The 22722-nt window shown below is 47.5% G+C and overlaps 1 protein-coding gene across 4 annotated transcripts in view; it reads right to left on the bottom strand.

Moving 5' to 3' along the window:
* Nucleotides 1–22722, bottom strand: part of epha3 (eph receptor A3) — a 218160-nt gene that overhangs the window by 29220 nt on the left and 166218 nt on the right. For 3 of the 4 annotated variants that reach the window (XM_061225675.1, XM_061225673.1, XM_061225676.1), the window contains exons 4-7: nucleotides 17850–18005; nucleotides 10585–10917; nucleotides 6444–6568; nucleotides 604–766 (exon numbers count right to left, since the gene is read on the bottom strand). In XM_061225675.1, coding sequence (XP_061081659.1) covers nucleotides 604–766; nucleotides 6444–6568; nucleotides 10585–10917; nucleotides 17850–18005 — 777 coding nt within the window. The remainder of the gene's footprint in view (nucleotides 1–603; nucleotides 767–6443; nucleotides 6569–10584; nucleotides 10918–17849; nucleotides 18006–22722) is intronic. The other variant, XM_061225674.1, reaches the window with a different exon arrangement.

Genomic DNA, 22722 nt, shown 5'->3' on the forward strand with positions numbered 1-22722 from the left:
TTAAATATCCAGCTGTAGAAATGGGCAACGTTTCACACGATGGGTAAAATGCGTACTGCCATTCCACATCAGAGATTGAGGAGTATGACACATGAGGAGTCTGGGAAAACAACTGAGTAGAAATCTGGTTCTATAGACGGGCAGGAGTCTAGGAGCACGGCAGGGGTAGAATCTGGCACCATCTTGGGGAGAGGTCTATGAGCACAATAATGTGAGTCAGAGTGTATGAATAGGGAGGCACAAAAAACTGTATGTGCCAATCAAATACATACAGCTCATGCAAAAGAATGCCAAAAAACTCCCTTTAATCTTCAGCAAAGCCATAGTAATAATCCCTTCCACATGATTGAAAGCTTGCCATCATGCATACTAACAGCATGGTTAAAATTGATACTATTCACTCAACTTTGTTTGGAAAAATGAAGTAAACGAAGACAGTGTCAATTACGATGATGATGATGATGATGATGATAATGATGATGAGAAAGATGGCGATTCCGCTCAGTGCCGGAATGATTTTAGTTTTGAACTTTAAATAAGGGAAAGGGTAACCTCAGGTGAGGCCGACAGGAAGTGACACGCAGTGAAAAAGGCGGTGCTTACAGTCAGGGCTGGTCTCAAACTCAAACTTGCGGCTGCTGGTCCCGTACCCGGCTGCTGTCCGTGCGCGGATCTGCAGCAGGTAGGTGGTGTCTGGCTTCAGGCCGCCCAGGGTCACGTTGGTGCCCTTTGACCTCAGGATGGTGTAGCTTGTCTCTTGTTCCTGCTTCAAGGATCAACAGTGAGACAGAGAGAGAGTGAGCGTGTTGGCATAGGGGGAAGCATGTTGTAACTAAATCAGAAAGATGCATGCCAAACCCAGACCAGGCACCAGCACACTAAAACTGGTTCAGGGGATCTGAGATGACCACACTAAAAGCAGAACAGAGAAACGCATGTTAGAACCTGAGCTACTAAAGGCACAAAATTGGACCCAACAGCTCGAGACAAAAATGTTTAAACAAGATAAGAGATACAGAAATTAAAACCGGATCAGGAAAAAGCCATATAAGAGAGAAGCAGTTGAACACAAGACCAGAGGGAAGCATTTTAAAACCAGATCAGGGAGCAGTGTGTTTAAAGCAGTTCAGACAGAAGTCTGTTAAACCAGTTCAGATAGAAACATGTGTACACCCAGTTCTGACAGAAGCCCATTAAACTAGTTGAGATAGCAGCATGTCTAAAACCAGGTAAGAGAGAGGTGCATTAAACGGCGAGTGCGTGTTGCGTCTGGTCAGTCCCCGGAGTGTGAAAAGCCAGTTTACAATCAGGTGGGGCCCCGGGCTACAGGAGACCACGCCAACTCCTCCTGATTAATCGCCGCCTTTATTTTTTTACAGCTTTCCTAAGGATCTCCGCAGCGCGCCGATCATCTTTGCCGGGGCGAAACGGCGCAGGATTTATAACCCGCCTTTCTGCTCCAGCCATTGTTTCCAGATGTGCCTGCGACCGGGGGCGGGGTGTAAGACGGCTCGGATGGCAGGAACGCAGGGTCGGGGGAGAATAAAAGAGCTCTTTTGTTTTTAACGCCGGTCTCTCGCTCGCCGCGATCGCGCCCGCACCACCGCCCCGCACCTCTCGCACGCCGCGGCGCGTCTGGCTCTTCTGACGTCCGCGCCCCCCTTCATCTGCCGACGGGATATCAGCGCTACATCTACATGCTGAAGACATTTAGGGAAAATTAGGCTCGTAATTAGAAAACCGGTTCGGGTTTTCAAAAGTCCTTGATATGTAGATAAGAATAATTCCTTAATAATTGTGAGGCTAAATTACATCTTGTTTATGTTTGATCATATGGGCCAAGTATGAAATTATTTCAGAATGGAAATATGACGCAAAATGATTTGAAATCGATACACTATATGAAAGTAGCTCGCACGCACAGATGCCTGACACAGCCTTCACACTTGCCCCCTTGCAGACAGCACGCTGTCCTCCTCCCAGGCCATAAACACGATGCCAAATCACTAAAACAAACCCTGAACAAGTACAACACATCGGAGCTAGGTGGAACAGATTAATCACGCCAGCCCTGTGGTCTTTTCTGCCTCCTCCGTTATTTCCACCTGCAGACTTGAGAAGCGGTTCGGACCGAGAAATTCCACAGGCCGCTCGCTGCCCTGGCAACCTTCAACCCGCTAATGGAGCGAATCGGCTTTTAACGACAAGAGGAGTGGTTCGCGGTGAAATTCGGTCTCCATGTCCAGGCAGACGAAAGCAATACCTCGCCGTTGTGCGATATGTTTCTTCGTTTAAGCCATAAATCTTTTCGCGGGTTGTCACTCCTCGCCGCCCGGGACACCATGTGATCCCCTTTGAAAATCACGCACAGGTGTGTCCCAGGCCTCCTGGCCAGGGGTGTCCTTATCCCACGCCCACGGGAACATCCAAACCTGGTCTTTTACCTTCCTGCATCCTGCATACGCGGTTTTTAACGGAGACATGGGTCCCTCGTTTTGCTTTGACAGTATAAATACTCCAATCCACAGCTATAGCCTTGAGCTCAACCAGAGAGGGCAGTTGTGTAAATACAAGAAGCCTTTCAGTTTGAATTCCCTCAGCCAAAGCTTGCACGTAAATAAACATTTTGTGATTGGAGGGCTTTTTTTCTTCTTTTTTTCATCTCTGAGATGATAAATATGATAAAAAGGGAAAAAATAATCACTGACAAGTATTCCCACAATTTCATTTTAATTAAGAGCTCTGGAAAAAATTGGTGTCACATCGGAGGTTTGAGGTTCCTAGAGATAAACAGGTTTGACACAAGTTCACGGACGATACAACTTGACAGTCTCTTAGGCAAACACAGCTCGGTTATGACTGGGATTTCCATATTTGGAAACACTTGCATTGAAAAACTTGTTCCACCACGACTGCCAAAGTCTGTCCTTTATATTCAGTCATGAAAGTATATTTTCCTTTATTCTCCGAGAAACCTGCCGGGAACAAATGTATTTTAACAGAGGCAGGCGTTCCAAGTGGAGGACCTCTGCTCACAGGCAGTTTTCGGCTTTTTGATGGGAACAATTTTCGTCTTTCGGGAAGAGGAAGGACATCCCGTTCGGTTGATTGACGGCACGCGGCCAACTTTGCCTGTAAACTGTAGGTTGCTGGTAATCCAGGACCTGATGCGCATTTAAGCCTTTCTTAGGAGCCGCGGTAACGCTCATTAAGCTAGCGCAGTGTGTCGGCCTGTCAGGGGTTCCTGCGGCGGGCCTTGAATCCTGTCAGTAAATTTGGGGGCCCCTCTCTCCGGTCTGTGGGGGGTGGGGGCTGTGGGGCAGTCTGTCATCCTCCGCCAGGCTTCATCAAGGAGCATCTTTAAGTAAACCCCAGCGCTTTTCTGTAAGCTCAGGCACCACTACAGTTCCCTCCATGGAGGCCTTCCAGTCTGACAGGTCTTGAGCGCTCCAGGCCAGCAGGTCATTTGAAGGTGCCAGGGGCTGGAGAAACCTGTTTTCACCTAACAATGGGTTTAATGTGGTTTAATGAACCTCACAATGCTCTTCCTACAATGAGCTGAAAATAATAGACTTGTTTAAGCCAATCAAAATGATTTGCTCTCTGAAGCACCACACAATGGTTGGTTCTTATCAGTGAGTGAATGTTGGCTCCTCCTCTTGTCTCACTCTCCCAGCCCCTCTGTGACTACTAGGGGCCGGTCAACCCAGCCCCACATCGTCCGCCAAACTATGGGTGAACTCCCAGGCTAGCTTTCGGCATGAGTTTAAAGGGTTTAAGACCGAAGGCATTACTGAGAAAGTCCTCTGAAGGTCAGAAAAGCCCTGCAGATGATCCTCTTCACCGACATTTCGAGGGCTGCCACTAGCCGGGGCCTCGATATTGAGAGATCTGCAGGGCCATCCGTGCACAGAAAGGATGACTTTATATCTTCCCTGAACAAGCTCGTAAAATGTGGCAGAAACACAGTTTGGACGAGTCCTCAAAGGGCCATCGCTCTTTCAGTGATTAAAAATGCCACCAAGGCTAATTCCAGTATCAAATGTCACCCATAGTTCATTGCGCACCCCGCGGAAGGGCCGTAATTTGCTCTGCGCTAATTTTCACGCTGAGACCTCGAAGACACATTTACTGTCAGTAATAAAGCCGTACTCCATTAGAGGGGGCCTTTCTCCCCTGTCTTTGGAAAACATCCCGGAGCAGGGGAGTGGATGTCCTCGGTCAAGTCCGGAGAACCCTGCCGGAGTCATTTCGCAAGGAAGGCTTTCTTTTCATTTTCTCGCAGGCCAGATGGTGCAGAGAGAAAGAGGGGAATAAGCAGTGTAAGCCAACTGTCTGCAGTGCGCTTCACACTTGTATGAAAACCAACGGATACTGCAGGAACACTCGAAAGTTGTATTGAAGCAACTTCAAAAGTTTGGATAGATGTGAAACGAAATCCGTAAGAAGTAAGAGACAAATATCTGCTGATGTGAATATGTGCATCCGTGTTCGGGCTACTTTCTGTGTGCGTGTGTGTGAGTGTGTGCGTGTGCGTGTGTGTGTGTGAGTGTGTGTGTGCGTGTGTGTGTGTGAGTGTGTGAGTGTGTGCGCAGCTGCCTGCATTTTCTGTATAAATGCACGTGTGGCCATAGAGCTCAGTCATTTACCTGCTGGAGTAAGGAAGTGTGTTTTTTTTTTCTTTTTTCTCCTGCGGGAGAGTTCTGGCCAGTTGCCATCAGAAACGGCTACAGAGCTCTCTCTCACACCCTCAGAACCCCTGCCAGTTTGAGAGGGGAGAGTCCCACAGGGCCGGGGCCTGCTGCGGTGCCAGAGCCTGCCTGGGAGACGCATTACCCACTTCACTCCGGACGGCGGGGCGGCCCGCACCCTCGCGGGCGCAGAGAGACGAACAGTTAGCCGGTTTCCGGGGGCCGCAGCTGAGCAGGAAGCGCCTGCCCACGGTAGCTCGCCGCAGCGCAAAATGGGGGGTAAAGACACCCCGGCCACGAAGGCAAGTGCTTCCCTCTGCGCTCCGCGTTAATCGTTCACAAGTTCAAACACACCCCGGGAGCAGGGCAGCGGGGATAGGGTTTCCATCCCCAAACTCCAGCCCCGGAGAACAGGCCCGGTGTCGGGAGGAAATGTGTTCAAGATGAGAGGCTCCCGCCATCACGTGGCAGTGCAGCTTCACATGTTGGCCAATATCACTGCGGTCGAGGGGAAGGTTGATGGTACTCCCCTGGACGTGTTTTCGGGTTTATTATCATTATTATTATTATTATCGGGGAGAGTGGAATCACCAGTCACGGGTAGGGATTTAGCATGACATTCTGCTCCTATCACCACGCAGGGGGAGGAGATTCACTGCAACACTCCGTATGGGGAGGGGTTTTGGCGTGACGCTCCACCACTTACAATGATAAAGCAGATTCTCACTGCAGAGAAGAGAAACTAATGGAGCCTTTTCCAGCTTTTGGAAAGGTCCAAAATGTTCAGCTTTACAAATGGGCATCACCACAAAAAAAAGGGCAGAATCACAACATTAATATCCATCTGTGTGCCCTATAACTGGGAAACATCACATTGATACAGCCATAAAAAGCAGGCGGCAACCAGCCCACGTCTCCTCGAAGACTGTGTATGAAACACAATTCGACATGAGCGATAACGCCTTCACTCGGAACACATCTCTGTGAAATGGCCGCAGAGGCGGTCTCCGGTCTCAGGGTGGGCTCACGCAGACACAGCATCGCCGCAGAGGGATTCTTCCTCCTCAGGAACGCGGCCCTTCCTCACGCCCCGGCGCTGACTAACCCGGCCGCTGGAGCGCTGCTCACGCTTTTATTACCTCTGCGCACCATTACGGTAATGTGCTGCACTCCTGCCAACCCAACGCGCACTGCAAATCCTTCAGTACCTCCCAAACGCTACAGCTACTCTTCTAGCAGAAAATAAAACCAAGATCAAATAGCCCCAGCTCCCCCCCCACCCTCCCACCTCCATCAGCTGCTCCCCATTACATTTAGCATTGATTTTCAAATACACCCAGCCTACTGTATGAGGCAATAAACAATCTTGTCCTTGATACCTCCCTGAAGGGTTAGCTCCTCCTGGCCCATAGAGAGCTCTGTTCTCTTGGCTCTACTCTGGGAGACTGGGACACAGGCCCTGCTGCTAGGAATGTAAAATACCAACGCCCTCTCCAGGTCAAACGAACAAAGCCTGTGTTATAACACATTTCCTCGACAAATTCTATTGTTTTTTTCCACTATTATAAATGGAATGCAAGCACCTGGATAGCACTACTTACCTTACTACTACTACTACTACTACTACTACTTCTACTACTACTACTACTACTACTACTATTTCTACTACTACTACAACTACTACTACTTCTACTAATATCATTATTTTTTTAAATCATCATAATTCCTCATTATATTGTGTTCTCCACCCACCTTCTCGTAGTACTTGACTTCATAATCCAGGATGATGCCGTTGGGCCTCTCAGGCTCCAGCCAGGACAGGGAGATGCTGTTTCGAGACGTCCTGTCTTTCCTGATGATGGTGACGGGGGACGGAGCTACGAGGAGGGACGGAGATACAGAGACCGTTACTATCCCGATTACTTATTCACCACAGGACAACCATGTGTGGTCAAGAGTCAACATCGACAACTTCTTTGGATCAGATGGCTTTTACTTTGGGATGAACCCTGTTAGGAGGTGGCAAGATTAAGTTTTGGAAAATGTGCAAAACAGAACAATGTGTGGAAAGAGGAGGAGGGGTGGTGGCAGAAGGAAAGAATTAGGGCCAGACTATGAATGGAGCAATGTGAGGTGAGAAAGTGATTAATGGCATGATAAAGATGGTGGGAGATGAGTAAATACAAACTAATCCTGAATGAGACCAAAAAAACCAGACACTATGAATGAGAATTTTACATACAACAAAGGGAACAGAGACACCAAGAAGGCATTCAGTCATCAAAGCCTTTCTGTCCACACACTGCAGTACTTAAGCAGGTCTCAGAAATCAAACACTGCACCATTTAATCAAGGCCAGAGGGGGCAGCGGAGAGCAGAGTCCTGTGCACACACCCACACCTCCACCCTCCGGTGTCCCCATGCCCTGGTCCCCACATGGTCCCAATCTTCTGCCGTACCCCGCCACTCTCGCCCCCTCCCCCTCCCCCTCCCCCTCCATCCTCCCTTTCTCTCCCTTCTTCACTGCTCTCTAATTGCACTGCAGAGCTGCAGAGGCATGTGCCCGGCGTGCCTTCTCCTTTTATTAGGCCGCGGGAAAGAGGGAAAAAAAAAGAAGAAGAAAAAACATGTTGTTCTTTGAAACGTCTGAGCATTTCCTGATTGCAATCACGCAGCTTCAGCACGTTCTGGCAGCTCATGAATCCAGATGGACGGAGTCTGTTAGCGCCGGGCCTGGCGCCCTCCTCCTCACCCGACGCGGGAGGCGGGAGGCGGGATGAGGGCTTCGCTGCGCGGTTTATAGTAGCCGTGATTTATGCCGTCTGGGTCGTGCCGCGGACTCGTCCAACACGCCGTATCTGCCCCTGCTCTCTGTGCGATCAGATAGTCCGCCGCGCTCTCAAAACACAGAGCGAGCACAACACGTACGGCTCCCCTGAGGACCGGAGGGAAAGTAAGCCATGGAGACGGAAACGGCTTTGCTGCTGAATTAGAGGAAATGGAGCTCGTCCGCCGTCTTTTTTTGAAGACCCTCTACCGGTACCCAACCACAGGGCTGCCACGCGCACGGCAAGATTTGTTGCCAGTGCAATTTTCAGTCTCTGAGGAGAGTCTACGTAAGTCAATCACTGTCCTCCACATGGAGGATTAGGTTGAGGTACAGGGATAAGGCCAGCGCATATGCAATGTTCGTTTCTGTGTATGTGTGCGTGTGTGTGTGTGTCACATCTCACTCCTTCAAAAGTTATAGGACACTCAATGCTCTCTGTTAGCTGGGACTCGCCGGTGAGGACCATGCCAGGTTGGAGAGGTGCAGTAGAGAAAGGGAGAGGATGGGGCGACGGAGGGTGGAGCTGCTGGGTGTAGTAATGAGATACGGAGCAGCTGAGGCTCTTCTCCGTGCTCTGTGGTCACAGTACCCGTGTGGTCTCCCCAGCCTGCTGCACAGGCTCATTAGGGTTAGAGGTGAGGGGCCAGGTCATGAGCATGTCGGTGGCATTCACACTCCCAGCTCCTCTGTCCATCTTTGTCTTATAAAGCCATGAAGGAAACTGGATTACTGTATGAGGGCCTCCTGGAGGGGTCACACACTTATACAGAGCCTGAATTTCCATATTGCAGAAAATGTATCGACAGCAAACATATTCTCTTTAACAAAGTCGACTCTACCTCTATCTCTTTCTCTCTCATTTCATACACCACCTACATATCTCTCTCTCTCTCTCTGTTAGGGTACTCTGTGGTGGGCTGCTGTTGCTGTAATAAAATACTCATTTAGGCTCCGTATTTATTTACAGAAGGAATGGGTGCTTTAGAGAGGATAATTCACCCAACTCCAATCTCAGGGCTCTGCCGCTGAGCTCAAAATCTAATGGAAAAGAAACGGAGGAAACAGCCTGTGATATTTAAGCTGCTGGCTGTTTGGGCGAGTGTGCGTGCACGTGTTTTTACAGGCGTAGCCCTAAATCACACAAAAGGCACGAATACGGCCCTAATTGAGAAAAAGGATAATCACAGTGCCCTGAAAAGTGAAATACGACGGTTTTCCCAGGACGGATAAACAGGAAAAGCGCTCGGTGAGTGAGCCCGCGGGGCGCTCCGCTCCCGCCGCTCTCCGTCGGAGCGATAAGAGGCGAGCGGAGAGGCGGCCGGCGGAGAGCTGGAATCTCTGTTTACAGCCCACCCACACAAACGCCGAGCTACGTGTCACATCAAAGCCAGCGCGCCGCGGCACGGTCTAGAGCGGGCCACAGCTGCGGGGGGGGGGGCGGGGCGTCCAGACTGCGCAGTCCTCACCCCACTCTCAGGCATTAAGTCACAGTGGAGGTACACTTTCCTTCTGAGAGGATCAAAATTCCCAAATGTGCCCTGAACATACTATTCTCTTTCGGTACAAATGAGTATGTTTTCCAAACAAAAAAGGTAGAAATTTATGTACGCATTGCCGGCTAGGGGTACAATTTTATGTACCTATAGGGTACCGCCCCCAGCAACAAAGCATTGTTCATACCTTTATATCTGATCGTGTGCAAGCTCCTGTACCGGAGCTTTCTGAGGACCAGAAACACCTGGAACGTGTGAACCAGGTCTCACAGCGAGGGCACCAGACCGAGCCGGGGAACACACGGTTACTGTGCCCCTGCGGCTCCAGAGTTTCGGTTCTCCGTGCTCCGAGACCTCCGGGCTCAGGCCTGGACCCTCGACACAATGTGAATATTATAAAATGTGCATTTTTGAAATATCCCTTAATCCGTCCTACATTCAGCACGATTTCGGGCACAATGGCTCATTCAAGCCATTTGCATTTGGTACTCATTTTGAACCGGGACCATGGCACCCTTGTGTGCCTCAGCTGTCTGATTCATTTCAGCTCCAGCACTTTGCGGTTTACACTCTAAATGCTGCATACTTGTAAGGGGAAAAGCAGTCTCCAAAGAGTATACACACCCATCCCGTGTGCTTAACAGATAGATTGCAGAGTTTAACCAGAAGGGGGTCTTCACCACACAATGTACCACTTCAGAGCGGAACGGCCGCTCAATGTTACAAAAATGTATTGTTTGGTACGGGAGAACCAGCAAATGTGTGGATGCAGACCCGTTTTTTGGACAACCGGCTGCCATCGATATCCCGGCTTGTAGAAATTTGTCCCATTTGTCATGTCACAGCGATGGTCCACAGCATGGCGGGACACAATATATATCAGGAAAAACCAATGTTCTCTCTCACCATGGGAATAAGGAGCGATAAAAAGAGTCCAAAGCAAAGTCAGGGGGTTCCTGTGGAGAGAAGGCTGTGGGGCTGTTAATCTTGCGCCTATGATCTGTTCATCCACTTACTCTGCAGTGCATACAACTCCTGTGCCTCTTAGACCCCTCTTAAATCCCAGCTCTAAATCACCCCCGACCCTGTCCACCGTCAGCATTAAACCCCGGCACGGAACCGACGGTGCACTACGCCCCATTGAAGAACAAGAGAGGGGCTCCCCGGGCCCGGCCACGGTGGAAACCCGATCCCGATCGGGAGCAGATGGTCCTGGATATGAGGGCCCTGCCGGAGAGACGTGGCCTTCGGACCAGAGAGCCGGCTTCCAGTGTCTGAAAACGGGGAACGCCGAATACCGAGCGCTTGGATACCGGAGGGAATGAAAATGAAGGAATCTGTTTGCCCGTGTACAACTACAGCAACCTCTCTGTTTACAAATTTCAACACATGTACAGCAGCCATCTGGAGCTTAATGTACTGACCACACAAAACGTTTTTTCAGAAGTAGCAGTTAGAGTACAAGGCGAGAGATTAAAGTCATCTCTGTTCTAAAAGCAGGTAATGTGGCTGAACGTGGCTACAGGAGTCACGTACACCGCGCAGGACAGGACAGAAGCGGGGGCCTCACCTGCTTGGTTTGTTGTTATGGTGACGGCGGCGAACTGGCGGTGGGCGGGCGCGAGGGCGGAGACTCCGTTCAGCGCCTCGATCTCGAAGGTGTAGTTGGTGTGGGCGAGCAGGTCGGTGACGGTCACCGTGGTGTTGCTAAGGCCGGCGGGGCGGGGCAGGAAGCGGACCGCCCCCCGGCAGGGCTCACACTGGCGGCCTGGCAGGCAGCGCTTGCACACCACGTTGAACGTCAAGTCCCTCCTGCCGCCCGCGTCCGCTGGCCAGGTCCACTCCAGGATGACCGACGTCTCGTTAATGACCGAGATCACGTTCCGGGGGATCGACGGAGGCCCTGCCGACACAGACAGCGTGTTACAAGAGTTTACACAATAAACAAACTCAGCAAAGACTACATAAATGGTATGGCATTTATATAGCGCCTTTATCCAAAGCGCTGTACAATTGATGCTTCTCATTCACCCATTCATACACACACTCAAACACCGACGGCGATTGGCTGCCATGCAAGGTGCCGACCAGCTCGTCAGGAGCATTTGGGGGTTAGGTGTCTTGCTCAGGGACACTTCGACACAGCCTGGGCGGGGGATCAAACTGGCAACCCTCCGACTGCCAGATGAGTGCTCTTACTGCCTGAGCCATGTTGCCCCCATACATATCATGACCTTGGAATTATAAGGTTCTATCTGCGTTCTGAGTGGTTTTGAGATATTCAGCTTCAAAGATACCAATGTGGACTCCAAGCAGGTTCTACAGTTTAAATTGAGAATTTTTAAAGTTAAAACTTTTTTTTGTGAAAACTTCACATATATTTAGTGCCCTGTAAAATGCATTTACGACACTAACTCATTTTTGTCAAAAATGTCAGAACCATATAATTTAAGGTCTCAATATATACAAATACCTTACACAAAACACGTAATGTAGGAAGTATTATTATAAAAGGGAAAAGTAGCTACTCGTGCACGTAAAATGTTCTGTGAAAAATGTCAGTCTGATAAAGTAATCCCTTTCGAACATATATAAACCCTGTTAGAGACTGAAAAGTGTGTGAAAATAGTGTGATTATGCAGAGCGACGGGACTTCAGACATTTCCCTGAGAGGCCTGTGAAGCTTCGCGTTAGACCCCGACTCGGTGCTTACTGTATATAGAGACGTAAACACAGGCGGCAGGCTTAAGTGTGTTCACACCTCTCCAACACCTCACGACAGAGCTGAGGGAAGACCCTTTATATACAGCTCAATGGGAGGAGTCATGTGACAAGTCATTTTAAAACCGACCAATAATGTTTTAGATACTGCATTCTTCATCACACACAAAACACGACCTGGGTCAAATAAAACCATACTAAATTATACTTCAAAAAACCCCTGAAAGTGAACTATAACTGTCCGTTTAACAGTAGCCCCAGACATAGCTCTTCTGTTAAGGACAACAGTGCCTCTCCAGTCAATTAAAAAGTCTGTCACATACATGATTTAATTGCTATAACTAATTAAGATTACACATGAAGAGAGTGTCTCCACCAGCCTTTAAACGGAACCTCAGTAATGGAAAGATAACTAATGAAAAATGAAATGCACAGCTCAGCTACAGTATTTGTACAACCATAATACAACGCGGCCCAAATACTGAAGACTACACCTGCTTTAATACTCTGTACGAGTGCTTTATGGAGTCCCACTTCCTGGTGAAATTAGCCCCACGTGATGGTGAGATCAATCTTTCTCTCTTCGTAGGAACAGGACTTCAGCCTGCGAGTTTTCGGCGTGATTGGAATAGCAGGCAGCAGAAGGCAGTGACAAGCTGCTCACGAGGGGCTCTTGAACGAAATCTCAGAGCTGACGGAAAAAAGGCGAAAGGAGTCCGGCAGGACACCAATTCACCGCAAACCTCAAATTTAGTTTGACATAAAAAAAGAAATGTTTTTACTATGAACATACCTTCTGAGTATTTCCAGAATTTAATGCCAGGCCTATGGGTATAATTACACAGGGACTAGACCAAAATTACTCCTGCTGCTTAGCCTAGGAGAGGAAAGGTGGAGAGGGGGGAGGTTAGGGGCGCATGGTGGAGATAGAGTTACGTGATTTAAAAAAAGGAGAGTCTAGGTTTGTTTGATTTGAAATGAAGAATTTAGGCTTCTCCGGAGTCCTGTTGTGGTAGGCTGTGGGGAGGTTTCCTGTATCTCACTGTGAGCGCGCTCAGACACAGGGATGCCGACGGTCGGGTGGGTGGGTGACCCTTCGCAGGGAATTGGTTTTATATGGCATGTAATCCCCTGCTTAACGGTGAAAAAACGCCCCAGCGGTTCATTATTCCACATTTCACCGTGCTCTACACAAGCTCCCCTTTCCCGCTGATCCAGTAAGACAACAGACCACAACAAGCAAGGCCACTGGATTACTGGCCACAAACAACCAGATTAGCCATCCCCCTCACACGGAGGAGGACGTGTGCTTTGCGGAGGGAAGTGGGGGGGTTCATACCTCATATCACTTCCACATCCACATATCAGGATTTTTCTGACCATTTCACGCCAACTGCAGCACACAATTTAAGGCCGATACTGTATCTCTTACATTCATTTTATCTTGAACTACAGTACTGTGCAGAAGTCTTAGGCACCCTAGACTTTATTATATATGTTTATTTTTTTGTGTGTGTTTGTATAAAAGAACACATTTGAGATTTCCAAAGATTTAATTTTACAGAGACATTTTTGTATTTAATTTTAAAAAGTAACATATTACTGTAAGCAATTGACTATTTTACATAAAAACTTGATCAAGGCTGTCTGAGATCAGAAGCAAGGAGCCAACCAAAGTCTGCAGAATAACTATGGCAAGTCTTATAGGACTTATAATGTCTGCAGGACATTGTTGGCTATCTCAGAGAAGTAATGCAGTTTTAAGGGTGGTCACAAAAAATATTGATTTGATTATGTTTTTAACTATTCTGCCAAATTACTGAAATATAATGTAAAATGTATAGTATGTTTACTTTGGACCTTTCATTGAATAATTTTTGAAAGAATCTTATCTGTATAGAATGTTATACAGGGGCCTAAGATTTTTGCCCAGTCCTGTACATACAAAACAGTGACCTTTTATTAGTGCACCGCAGCACAGTTTAAATCATACATAATTGTATGTACACTTTTACCAGGTTATCATTGTGATGATGACACTGGGACAGGCTGAGCTGCCTAATGAGATCGTATAGCTGTCATTAACCTCCCTGTAGGTTAGGTTCGTCCTTTCTTTTTTACTGCTTTTTCGCTGTGCACAGCTCCATTTAAACCGTCAGCCGAGCAGAAACGAGAGTGATCATAAAACAGTGCATGTTATTAGAAAAATGTTGAGTGAGAGAGAGAGAGAGAGAGAGAGAGAGAGAGAGAGAGAGAGAGAGAGAGAGAGAGAGAGAGAGAGAGAGAGAGAGAGAGAGAGAGAGAGAATTTAATACAGAAAGAGTCAGAGAGACAGAAAGGGGGGGTTGGGGATCAGACTTTGTTAAAGTGAACATGTTTCATGTCGATAAATATTCTCTACAGGATGTGAATTCAAAGGCTTCCAGTCAAACATATTATTCACAGCTCTACAGAGCAGAGTGATTTGGTACGACAGCCCTCTCCACTTTCAGCTAAAATGTTAGGCGCATTAATGCAGTCGTCAACAAGAGTTTCTGCCCATTAATTAATTTAAAGCAGATGATAGATACAGATTTAAGGGTTGGTACTGGAAGAAAAACAGCAATTGGATATGGAAGCCTACATTTTGATTAGCTGTAGTAAGTGTAGCCCGTTTGTGCCAAACCCTTTAATCAAAAGGTATTTTACTAATATTCACTTAGACAGCTCAAACCCTCCACAGGAAAACAAGGGGTAAAGCAAAATCAGATCTAGGATCACTGTGGATCTTGACCACCTGCTCAAAAAGTAAAAGAAAAATGTTTATATGCTGGTATCTACAATCTTAGCCCACGTGTGAGGTTCCTAGTTACGATAAGAAGTGCGTGCGTGAACGTTGATTGGTCTGGGAGTGGTGGCTGGGTGTTCAGTCCTGACAGACTGGATTTGGGAAGGGAGAAGACATACGTTCCATAACCCAGACCTCAGAAGCACTGCTGGATACTGCTTTGATCGCGGACTGATTGTGTGACACTGACCACACATAGAGGAACTCACCGGCCATTTACACACAGGGGCTAACTGATCACAGACAGAGGAACTCTGCTGCAACTACTGACAAGCTTACTGCATGAGGCTGTAGAATGTTGTGGAAAGATTGTCTTGGCATTGTTAGTTTGCAGCCACATATTTAGAACATTTTCCCATGGAAAAAGGCGTGATCTGGACCTATTCAGAATCAGGAGATGGCAAGAATAAAACCCCCCAGTTTTGCATTGATGGTGCGTGTTAGCACTGGTATTGGACCGATGTAACCCTTAAGTACTTGGCTTGGGATCAGAGAATGTATGAAATGACTGTATTTAGTTATGACACTGAGACCAGTAAACAGTGCACCAATGTGTGATATTCTCCAGAGCTGCTACAACACACAGTCTCAGTGCTGAGAGCAAATGGCTCCTCGGAGCAGGCTTGCATTGGTGGATGAAGACCAACGTACAGCAGGGGAGCGTCTCTCAATGAAAACCCTCCTCCAGCATTCAAGTGAACACATCGCTTAGTAACGTAGCTTCAGCTAATTCTGTGCAAAATAACGAATATAATGTAAGAGGCCAACACACTGCAGCTGTTTTATGTTTAGTTTAAGTTAAGTTTTGAGCAGAGTTTAGAGAAAACTGGGCCTGAAGGCTGTGTTATGACATTGCTGTAAATATGTCTATGTTGTGTTTTGTTTATGAGGCTGACTATGCTAATTGTTTTGTTTTTATTACGTTTTTTCTTTTAAATGGGTTCCAAATTGAGCCAATACAAGTGCTAAGAGCTGTTAAACATATAATGAATAAAAACACAATTGACATGCATTTAAAAATGAATTATGTTTTATTCAATGTGTTCTAGGCAACAGGAAATTGCACTGGGCAGTGAATGTACTGTGTGGCAGGGGTACAGGGAACATGCCGTTATGCAAGGCTATGAGATTAGAACAAGACACACACATTGAATTGCCTTGACTGTTCTTTCAGACAGTACCTGTTTTTGGGATTGGCCATGAAAAATGGTATGGGCACGCTTCTAAAACACTATTACAAAGCTCGTATTCCCCATAACCTTATACAACCTTACTACAATGTTATAATCTGCAATAAGGTTTTGTGTTAACTAGGTGAACTTCCTTCACTACCTCTATCTTAAATAGTAGAAAAAGGTGTATAAAGTATGCAGTTTTGAGAGTAGGCTGATGCAATATTGATGAGTGCTAGAACAGTGTGTTCCACTGGAATGGTACCTCTTGCATTTATTGCAAATATAAAACTGATTAACATGATGTCAAGGTGTCTGTGCAATGCCAGTACACTCAGGTGCCTTGGACACCTGGGTTCTCTGACACTTCATACTGAAGACGCTGTCCATGAAAGCTTGCAGCACATAAGCACACGGAATAGCCTGGTCTGATGTTACTGTCTCACATTTTTTTTCATCAAGTCAGTATTGATGCTCACTGTTAGCTTCCACTAATTAAAGACCCCCTTGCAACGAGGCAGGATTTGCTGTTTATCTAGTAGGGCCCTGAGAGCAATCGGCTCATCTTCTAGAATGATGTGTGGATAAGGGCTGCAACAGCAGGGCTTCGAGCCGCGGTTTAATTCGCATTCAGACGGGCTGCTGTTTTTAATCACGCCGCCTGAGCACGCCGCAATTAGGAGACATCTTCATTTTCTCAGCCGCTTCCAGTTGGCAAGCCCCGACTGATAAAAACGCATTTCGGAGACAACGCTCCCTCAAGATCTGCTGTTTCCCCAGCTATCTTTTAATTAAGATTTTATCAGCGGTTACAGTCAGCAAAATTAAGAAATAACAATTTAACGGATCAGGGGATGGAATAAGCAATGGCGCGTAAACCATTCATACTTGTGTATATCATGCTCATACTGTACTGTAGCGATTTATAGCATTGCGTCCCTTTCAGCAACGGCGAAAACTGCTTTCAGATCCATTTACACTCGTGAAGGGAAGACGTGTCACGGAAAGGATTAGCAAAAGTGAGAACTCAGCCCATCCCAATTTGTTCATCACAGTGCTATGCCATGTAACACACACCCAGGTAGACCTAGCCCCAGAATCCAAGGCAGCTCCGCTTTTATATTATGAATCAACTCCCATAGCAAGCACAATGATTTATAGATAACATGTGGGTTTCAAATGCCCTTGAATACATCTGCCAGCCAGCTGTATTTTCCTGCAAAAAATAAAAAGTGTGTGTTTGTGTGTGTGTGTGTGTGTGTGTGGAGGTGGGGGGTGGCGGTGAAGGGTTTCTTGGATGTTGGTTTGCTAGCCATAGTCTTGGGAGGCCCATGGGTTGGAATGATAAAACAAATAAACAAACAGAGAAGGCTCTCATACATCGCCCCTGGTTCTGGACTGAGAGAGATGAGAGGCCCTGGGATCCTGAGTCCGCAGGATTGCATCACAAAGGCTACATGCTAAAACAGCTAAGACAGCCACTCCAGGAAGGAGCGGAAACAGCTCAAGGCTACACTCAGCTGAAGATGCAAACAGAGTTATAATGCTATACCTCTGTGTTTTCTTCAACTTTGGACGTGTCTTTAAATATGCATGTGAATGTTTTGGGGGCAGGTGCTTTCTGCTAGTGTAGTTTTAGCAGTGAATATTCAGTTTGTGAGGTGGATGGTTTCACGTGTCAATATTGACAGGGTGTGGATGGCATAGTTTTGGGGGCGAATGTACAGTGTGGGAAATGTAGTTTCAGGGTCAATCTTCAATGTGGGAAATGTAGTTTCAGGGTGAATGATCAATGTGGGAAATGTAGTTTCAGCATGAATGTAAAGTGTGGGAAATGTAGTTTCAGGGTGAATGTTCAATGTGGGAAGTGTAGTTTCAGCGTGAATGTACAGTGTGGGAAATGTAGTTTCAGGGTCAATCTTCAATGTGGGAAATGTAGTTTCAGGGTGAATGATCAATGTGGGAAATGTAGTTTCAGCGTGAATGTAAAGTGTGGGAAATGTAGTTTCAGGGTGAATGTTCAATGTGGGAAGTGTAGTTTCAGCGTGAATGTAAAGTGTGGGAAATGTAGTTTCAGGGTGAATGTTCAATGGTGGGTCAGGCTGGAGAACTTACGGGTGCAGGCCATGGAGGCAGGGTCGCCCTCGGCGCGGAAGTAGTTCTTCTCGCAGTCACAGTGAATGGCACCCTCCTGGTGTGCGTAGCTGTGCGGGGGACATTTTGAGCATTTCAGGTTCCCAGAGGAAGACTTGTAGAAGCCAGGCCTGCAGGCTACAAGACAAGAGAAACAGAAAAAACAATGATTATAAGCTGGAGATAGGGATAAGAAAGAGGCTGGGGGCAGGGCTGTAGGCATTTCAGAGGGAAGATGAGGAGGGTTTACTTTATTTATATGAATTATGTATTTCTTAATGAATCCCTTAATTACTGAATGACCACTACTCTCTATCCTTAAACCTGTATCCTGGTTAAAAGCACCAAGGTAGTTCAATTTCCAGACCTCTGTCGACATAAACCTACATACATTTTAGTGCAGAGTATTGGATTAAAATGTGCACATTGTAGGCATAGCCTACACAGAGCCCCGTCAATCAGACCCGTTATTAAAAAAACGAGACACAGCGGTGATTTTCTGAGATATGTTGAGAGAATGTTACATGAATTATGCAAAATACCTTTCTTAAAATGGAACAGCACTTTTTAAATATCTTCAGACGTAAATTGTACTTGGCGCCTCATCCGCTTCTATTCGTGAAAATCCGTTCCATTATCCAGAGTGAAGTGTGAAAAATCGCGGGGAGAGAGCTAATTACAGAGGTCCACAGATATTGGTATTCATCCTCTGTCATGTACCAGGTTCAAACTCATGTCACTTCATTCCCATTTAGAACCCAAGAAGTTAACTGAAGTCACCAAGCAAGACTGTAAATAGTGCTCCCTATTTAACTGAACCTTTATGTGGAGACATTTTTTTTTTCCTTCAGAGCAGTGAATAGAATGAAATTGAAACAACTTTGGACAAGAGAAACAAAGAAGTAGGCTATATTTAAATTCAAACACTTTTTGAAATTAACCCATTATGGACTAAGGTGCCCTATTTAAAACCCATTGAAAGGCGTAGGAATCACAATGCATTTCAACGGTCAGGTGTCTTGAAAAACAGTCATATGCTCAAATACAACGCTGGGGTCACATCTGTTATTAAGGGAGATGTTGTGCAGGTCACATCCGTCTGTTAAGGGAGATGTAATCTGCAGGTCACATCCGTCTGTTAAGGGAGATGTAATCTGCAGGTCACATCCATCTGTTAAGGGAGATATAATCTGCAGGTCACATCCGTCTGTTAAGGGATATGTAACATACAGGTCACATCCGTCTGTTAAGGGAGATGTAACATGCAGGTCACATCCGTCTGGTAAGGGAGATGTAACGTGCAGGTCACATCCGTCTGTTAGGGGAGATGTAACATACAGGTCACATCCGTCTGTTAAGGGAGATGTAACGTGCAGGTCACATCCATCTGTTAAGGGAGATGTAACGTGCAGGTAAGGGGTTAAGACTTGTTCATGTATCGACACTGAAAACAATATCTATACATGAAACTGAAAGCTGTTCACTGCAATTACCTAGAGAGGCCCTGGACCCCGAAGTTGATTAAAGAGTAGATGCACGCAGTGTATCACGTGGACACGGGGACGCGTCTTGTGATATGAGGGAAATCAGGTTTAGATTAACCTTCGGTCCCCCGGGGATCCTGCGCAATGGTAAGAAATGGAGCTGACAAATAGCAGCTGCTCTTATTACTCTGTGCTGCAGGAAATCAAATCCGACGCAGCGTTTCCTTGGCAAATGGGCCAACACGAGTCCCAAATGAGATAATCGCACAGCCAGCGAAACCAAAAGATCCTATCAAAGGGGATCCATCTCTTTCAAGTAAGCAAACACAACCGCGGGTTTGCATATTTATTAGCATGAAGGTGAACTCACAGTTGACCTGTACCGAGCAGTAGGCTATATGTAGCTGATGAGGAATGCAACAGCGAATGGATGTTTATTTCTGGAATGACAATACAAAGGGATTAACTGTGAGATATCAGTTCATTGTTTTGCCCAAATCTAACAGCTACTTGGAGTTTGAGTTAAATCGCATTAGCACTAGCTTAAGGTTCCAGCCAAGAAAGACAAGAAAACTGAAATGAGCTATAGAGATGCTTTGGAGAAACAATCTTATCTGTCAACTTCAAAAGTAAAGTAACTAAAAACGAAATATTTAAATTTGACCCATTCTACTAAATATTTGTTGACAAGTCCATTTCAACAGTAATGCAATCCAACCCTACCACAATGACACACAGATCGGCAAAAGACAGGAAGGAAGCGCCTCTTCTCTCGCTAATGGAGGAGGCGAGTCTGGCCCTGGCGCTGTTATTGATGTATTGCCTGGCGTGGAGACGCCGCCGCTGGCTCGGCCCGCGCAGTTAGCGGCTTTCGGCTGAGCGCGGACAGGCGCGGCGAAGCGCTAACGCCCGCGCCTCTCACCGCTAGCTACGCCGTCTCGCTTTCACAGGATCGATGGCCACGCCGAGTGCTTCCTTTGATCACTTTTCGCCCCAAAACTCGGGTCGGCGCAGATACAGGAAGCGCAGGGAGGCTGACCTCACTTCACCGGGTTCGAGATAGAAACGTTACCGTTTCGTCGACCGCGGGACTTGACAGCTACCGTCGCAACCGCAGCCCATGGTGTGGCGTTTCAGCGGGGAGTCCTCCTGAACCGCCGATCTGTCAGCCAGCGGGGTCCCCTACAACGCCTCGGCTCAACGGCCTCTGATCAATCAATGCGAGAATAAGTCACAACACGCAGCAAACGGTGGCTGGATTAATGTGCCGCAGTGTGCTCGGGTCTCCATAGCTTGGAGGAGGACACAAAACAAATGCATTCATTCATCAGGGCCTGTTCAGACTAATTGCTGGTGTAATAGGACCCGGGCCTTCAGAAGTCCTGGCTGTAGTGCGGAGGTTCTCTCTCCCTCCCCAGGGGCCGAGGAACAAAGGCCAGGTCAGACGCCAGTCGATCCGCCCGCCAGCAAGTGCAAATGCTTGCCATACGATATGATGGCTGATTTTTTAAATGCATTTTTTCCCCTCTCCTAGCTGTACACATTCAGGGATGAGAAATTAAGGCATTCATTTGCTCAATCAATACACTGCAGTCACAGAATCCCCTCATCTATAATTAAAGTGTCTACCGTTTGTCTCCCGTCCTGCTTGGTAGGTAGCACTTTGGTTATTTTAGTCTGTCCCAATTGTGGCAGTTCCACAGATAAGGTGTTATCTCATTAAAACGCCCACAGTTTGATTCAGCAGCTGCCTTTTCTGGCTTCATGCAGCGTGTTAAGGAACTTTGAAACAAAGTCAGATCATCGAAGGAATGGCTGATGGAAAAAACGTCTGAATGTCAATGGCCGTCTCCTGCCTGTCTGTCCCCAATGGAGGTTCTCAAGCAATTCAGTCCTGTGTCCAGGTGTGCTATAGTGTGTGTCTGCTCCATATCAGCATCAGTTTCAGTGGGTATGCGACCATCAGTAAAATCCAGAGAGAAACACCATCACTGCTGGTGAATATTGATAAGAAGACCTGCATTCAGTTATAGTTATGTACTCCACAGAACATTAATGGCGAAATGAAAGCAACCTCTCAGACATGCATTGCAACACACAAATATCTACAGACAGACACGAGGAAAGCTTGTGACATACTTGGTGCTTCAGTTTTGGGATATCATCACATTTCAACACCGCAGACAACAATAGGAGACTGACGAGGTGTTGTGCTCTACAGAGGGGCAACTGTAGGAGACAGATACACTCTAAATTCTCTACAGAGGGCAACTGTAGGAGAGAGACACGCTAGTGCTCTACAGAGGGCTAACTGTAGGAGAGATATAATAATGCCCTACAGAGGGGCAACTGTAGCAGACAGACACTCTAATGCCCTACAGAGGGGCAGCTGGAGCAGACAGACACTCTAATGCCCCGCAGAGGGGCAGCTGGCGCAGACAGACACTCTAATGCCCCACAGAGGGGCAGTTGAAGCAGACAGACACTCTAATGCCCCGCAGAGGGGCAGCTGGAACAGACAGACACTCTAATGCCCCACAGAGGGGCAGTTGAAGCAGACCGACACTCTAATGCCCTACAGAGAGGCAGCCGGAGCAGACAGAGCGGTGTAATGTGATCTTAGCTCTTATTAGTGCCGTGTTTGTCTCTGAGACAGCACAGCAGCACTCTCTCCCCAGTGAAGGCGGCCGGCTGAGCTCGGATCAATGCACACCGCCTTGTAAACAACGCTGACGACACCCCAATCAGATCACCTTTAGCCTGCCCAGAACAGCACACATCTCCCCGGAAACAGTTTAATCACACCGCCACCGGCAGAGGAACAGGTAGCGATACAGGCTCTCCCGCTAATCACGAAACGGAGAAGCATCTCGGAGAGAAAGAGCAGAGCCCTCCATCGTGGTTAAAACGTGATTTATTTGTTTTTTTCTGGTGTCGGCGGGGGCGCGGGCGGTGCGTACACAGGCCTGCCGCAGCCTGACGAGGGGTAAACAGAGCGATTACAGCAGGATTTCCTGGCTTTTCCGCCGTTCCAAAGACCGACTGCCTCGCATTTCATCCTAGAAGGTCAGGGAGATTTTTCTCCGCTTCCCTGCCTCCACCACACCACACCCCCCCCTCCCCTGCCCCGTCCCCCCTCTCCCCCAACAGGGCCGGGAGTAAAATTAGATTTGCGCGGCGCTCTGGCGGGAAGGCATTCTTCAGAGCGAGGCGCGGGAGGCGGGAGGCGCGAGGCGGGCCCGGCAGGCCGCGGCCGGCCTGCTGGAAGAGGATATTAGCATGCTAATGCGGGACGCTCTGGGGACTGTTTACAGCTCCAAACATGTGTTTCCTCCCCGCCATCCCCCCCTCCCCCCCTGTACAAAGGCACT

Source organism: Conger conger, chromosome 17 (assembly GCF_963514075.1).
Source record: "Conger conger chromosome 17, fConCon1.1, whole genome shotgun sequence".
Classification (NCBI taxonomy): Eukaryota; Metazoa; Chordata; class Actinopteri; order Anguilliformes; family Congridae; genus Conger; species Conger conger.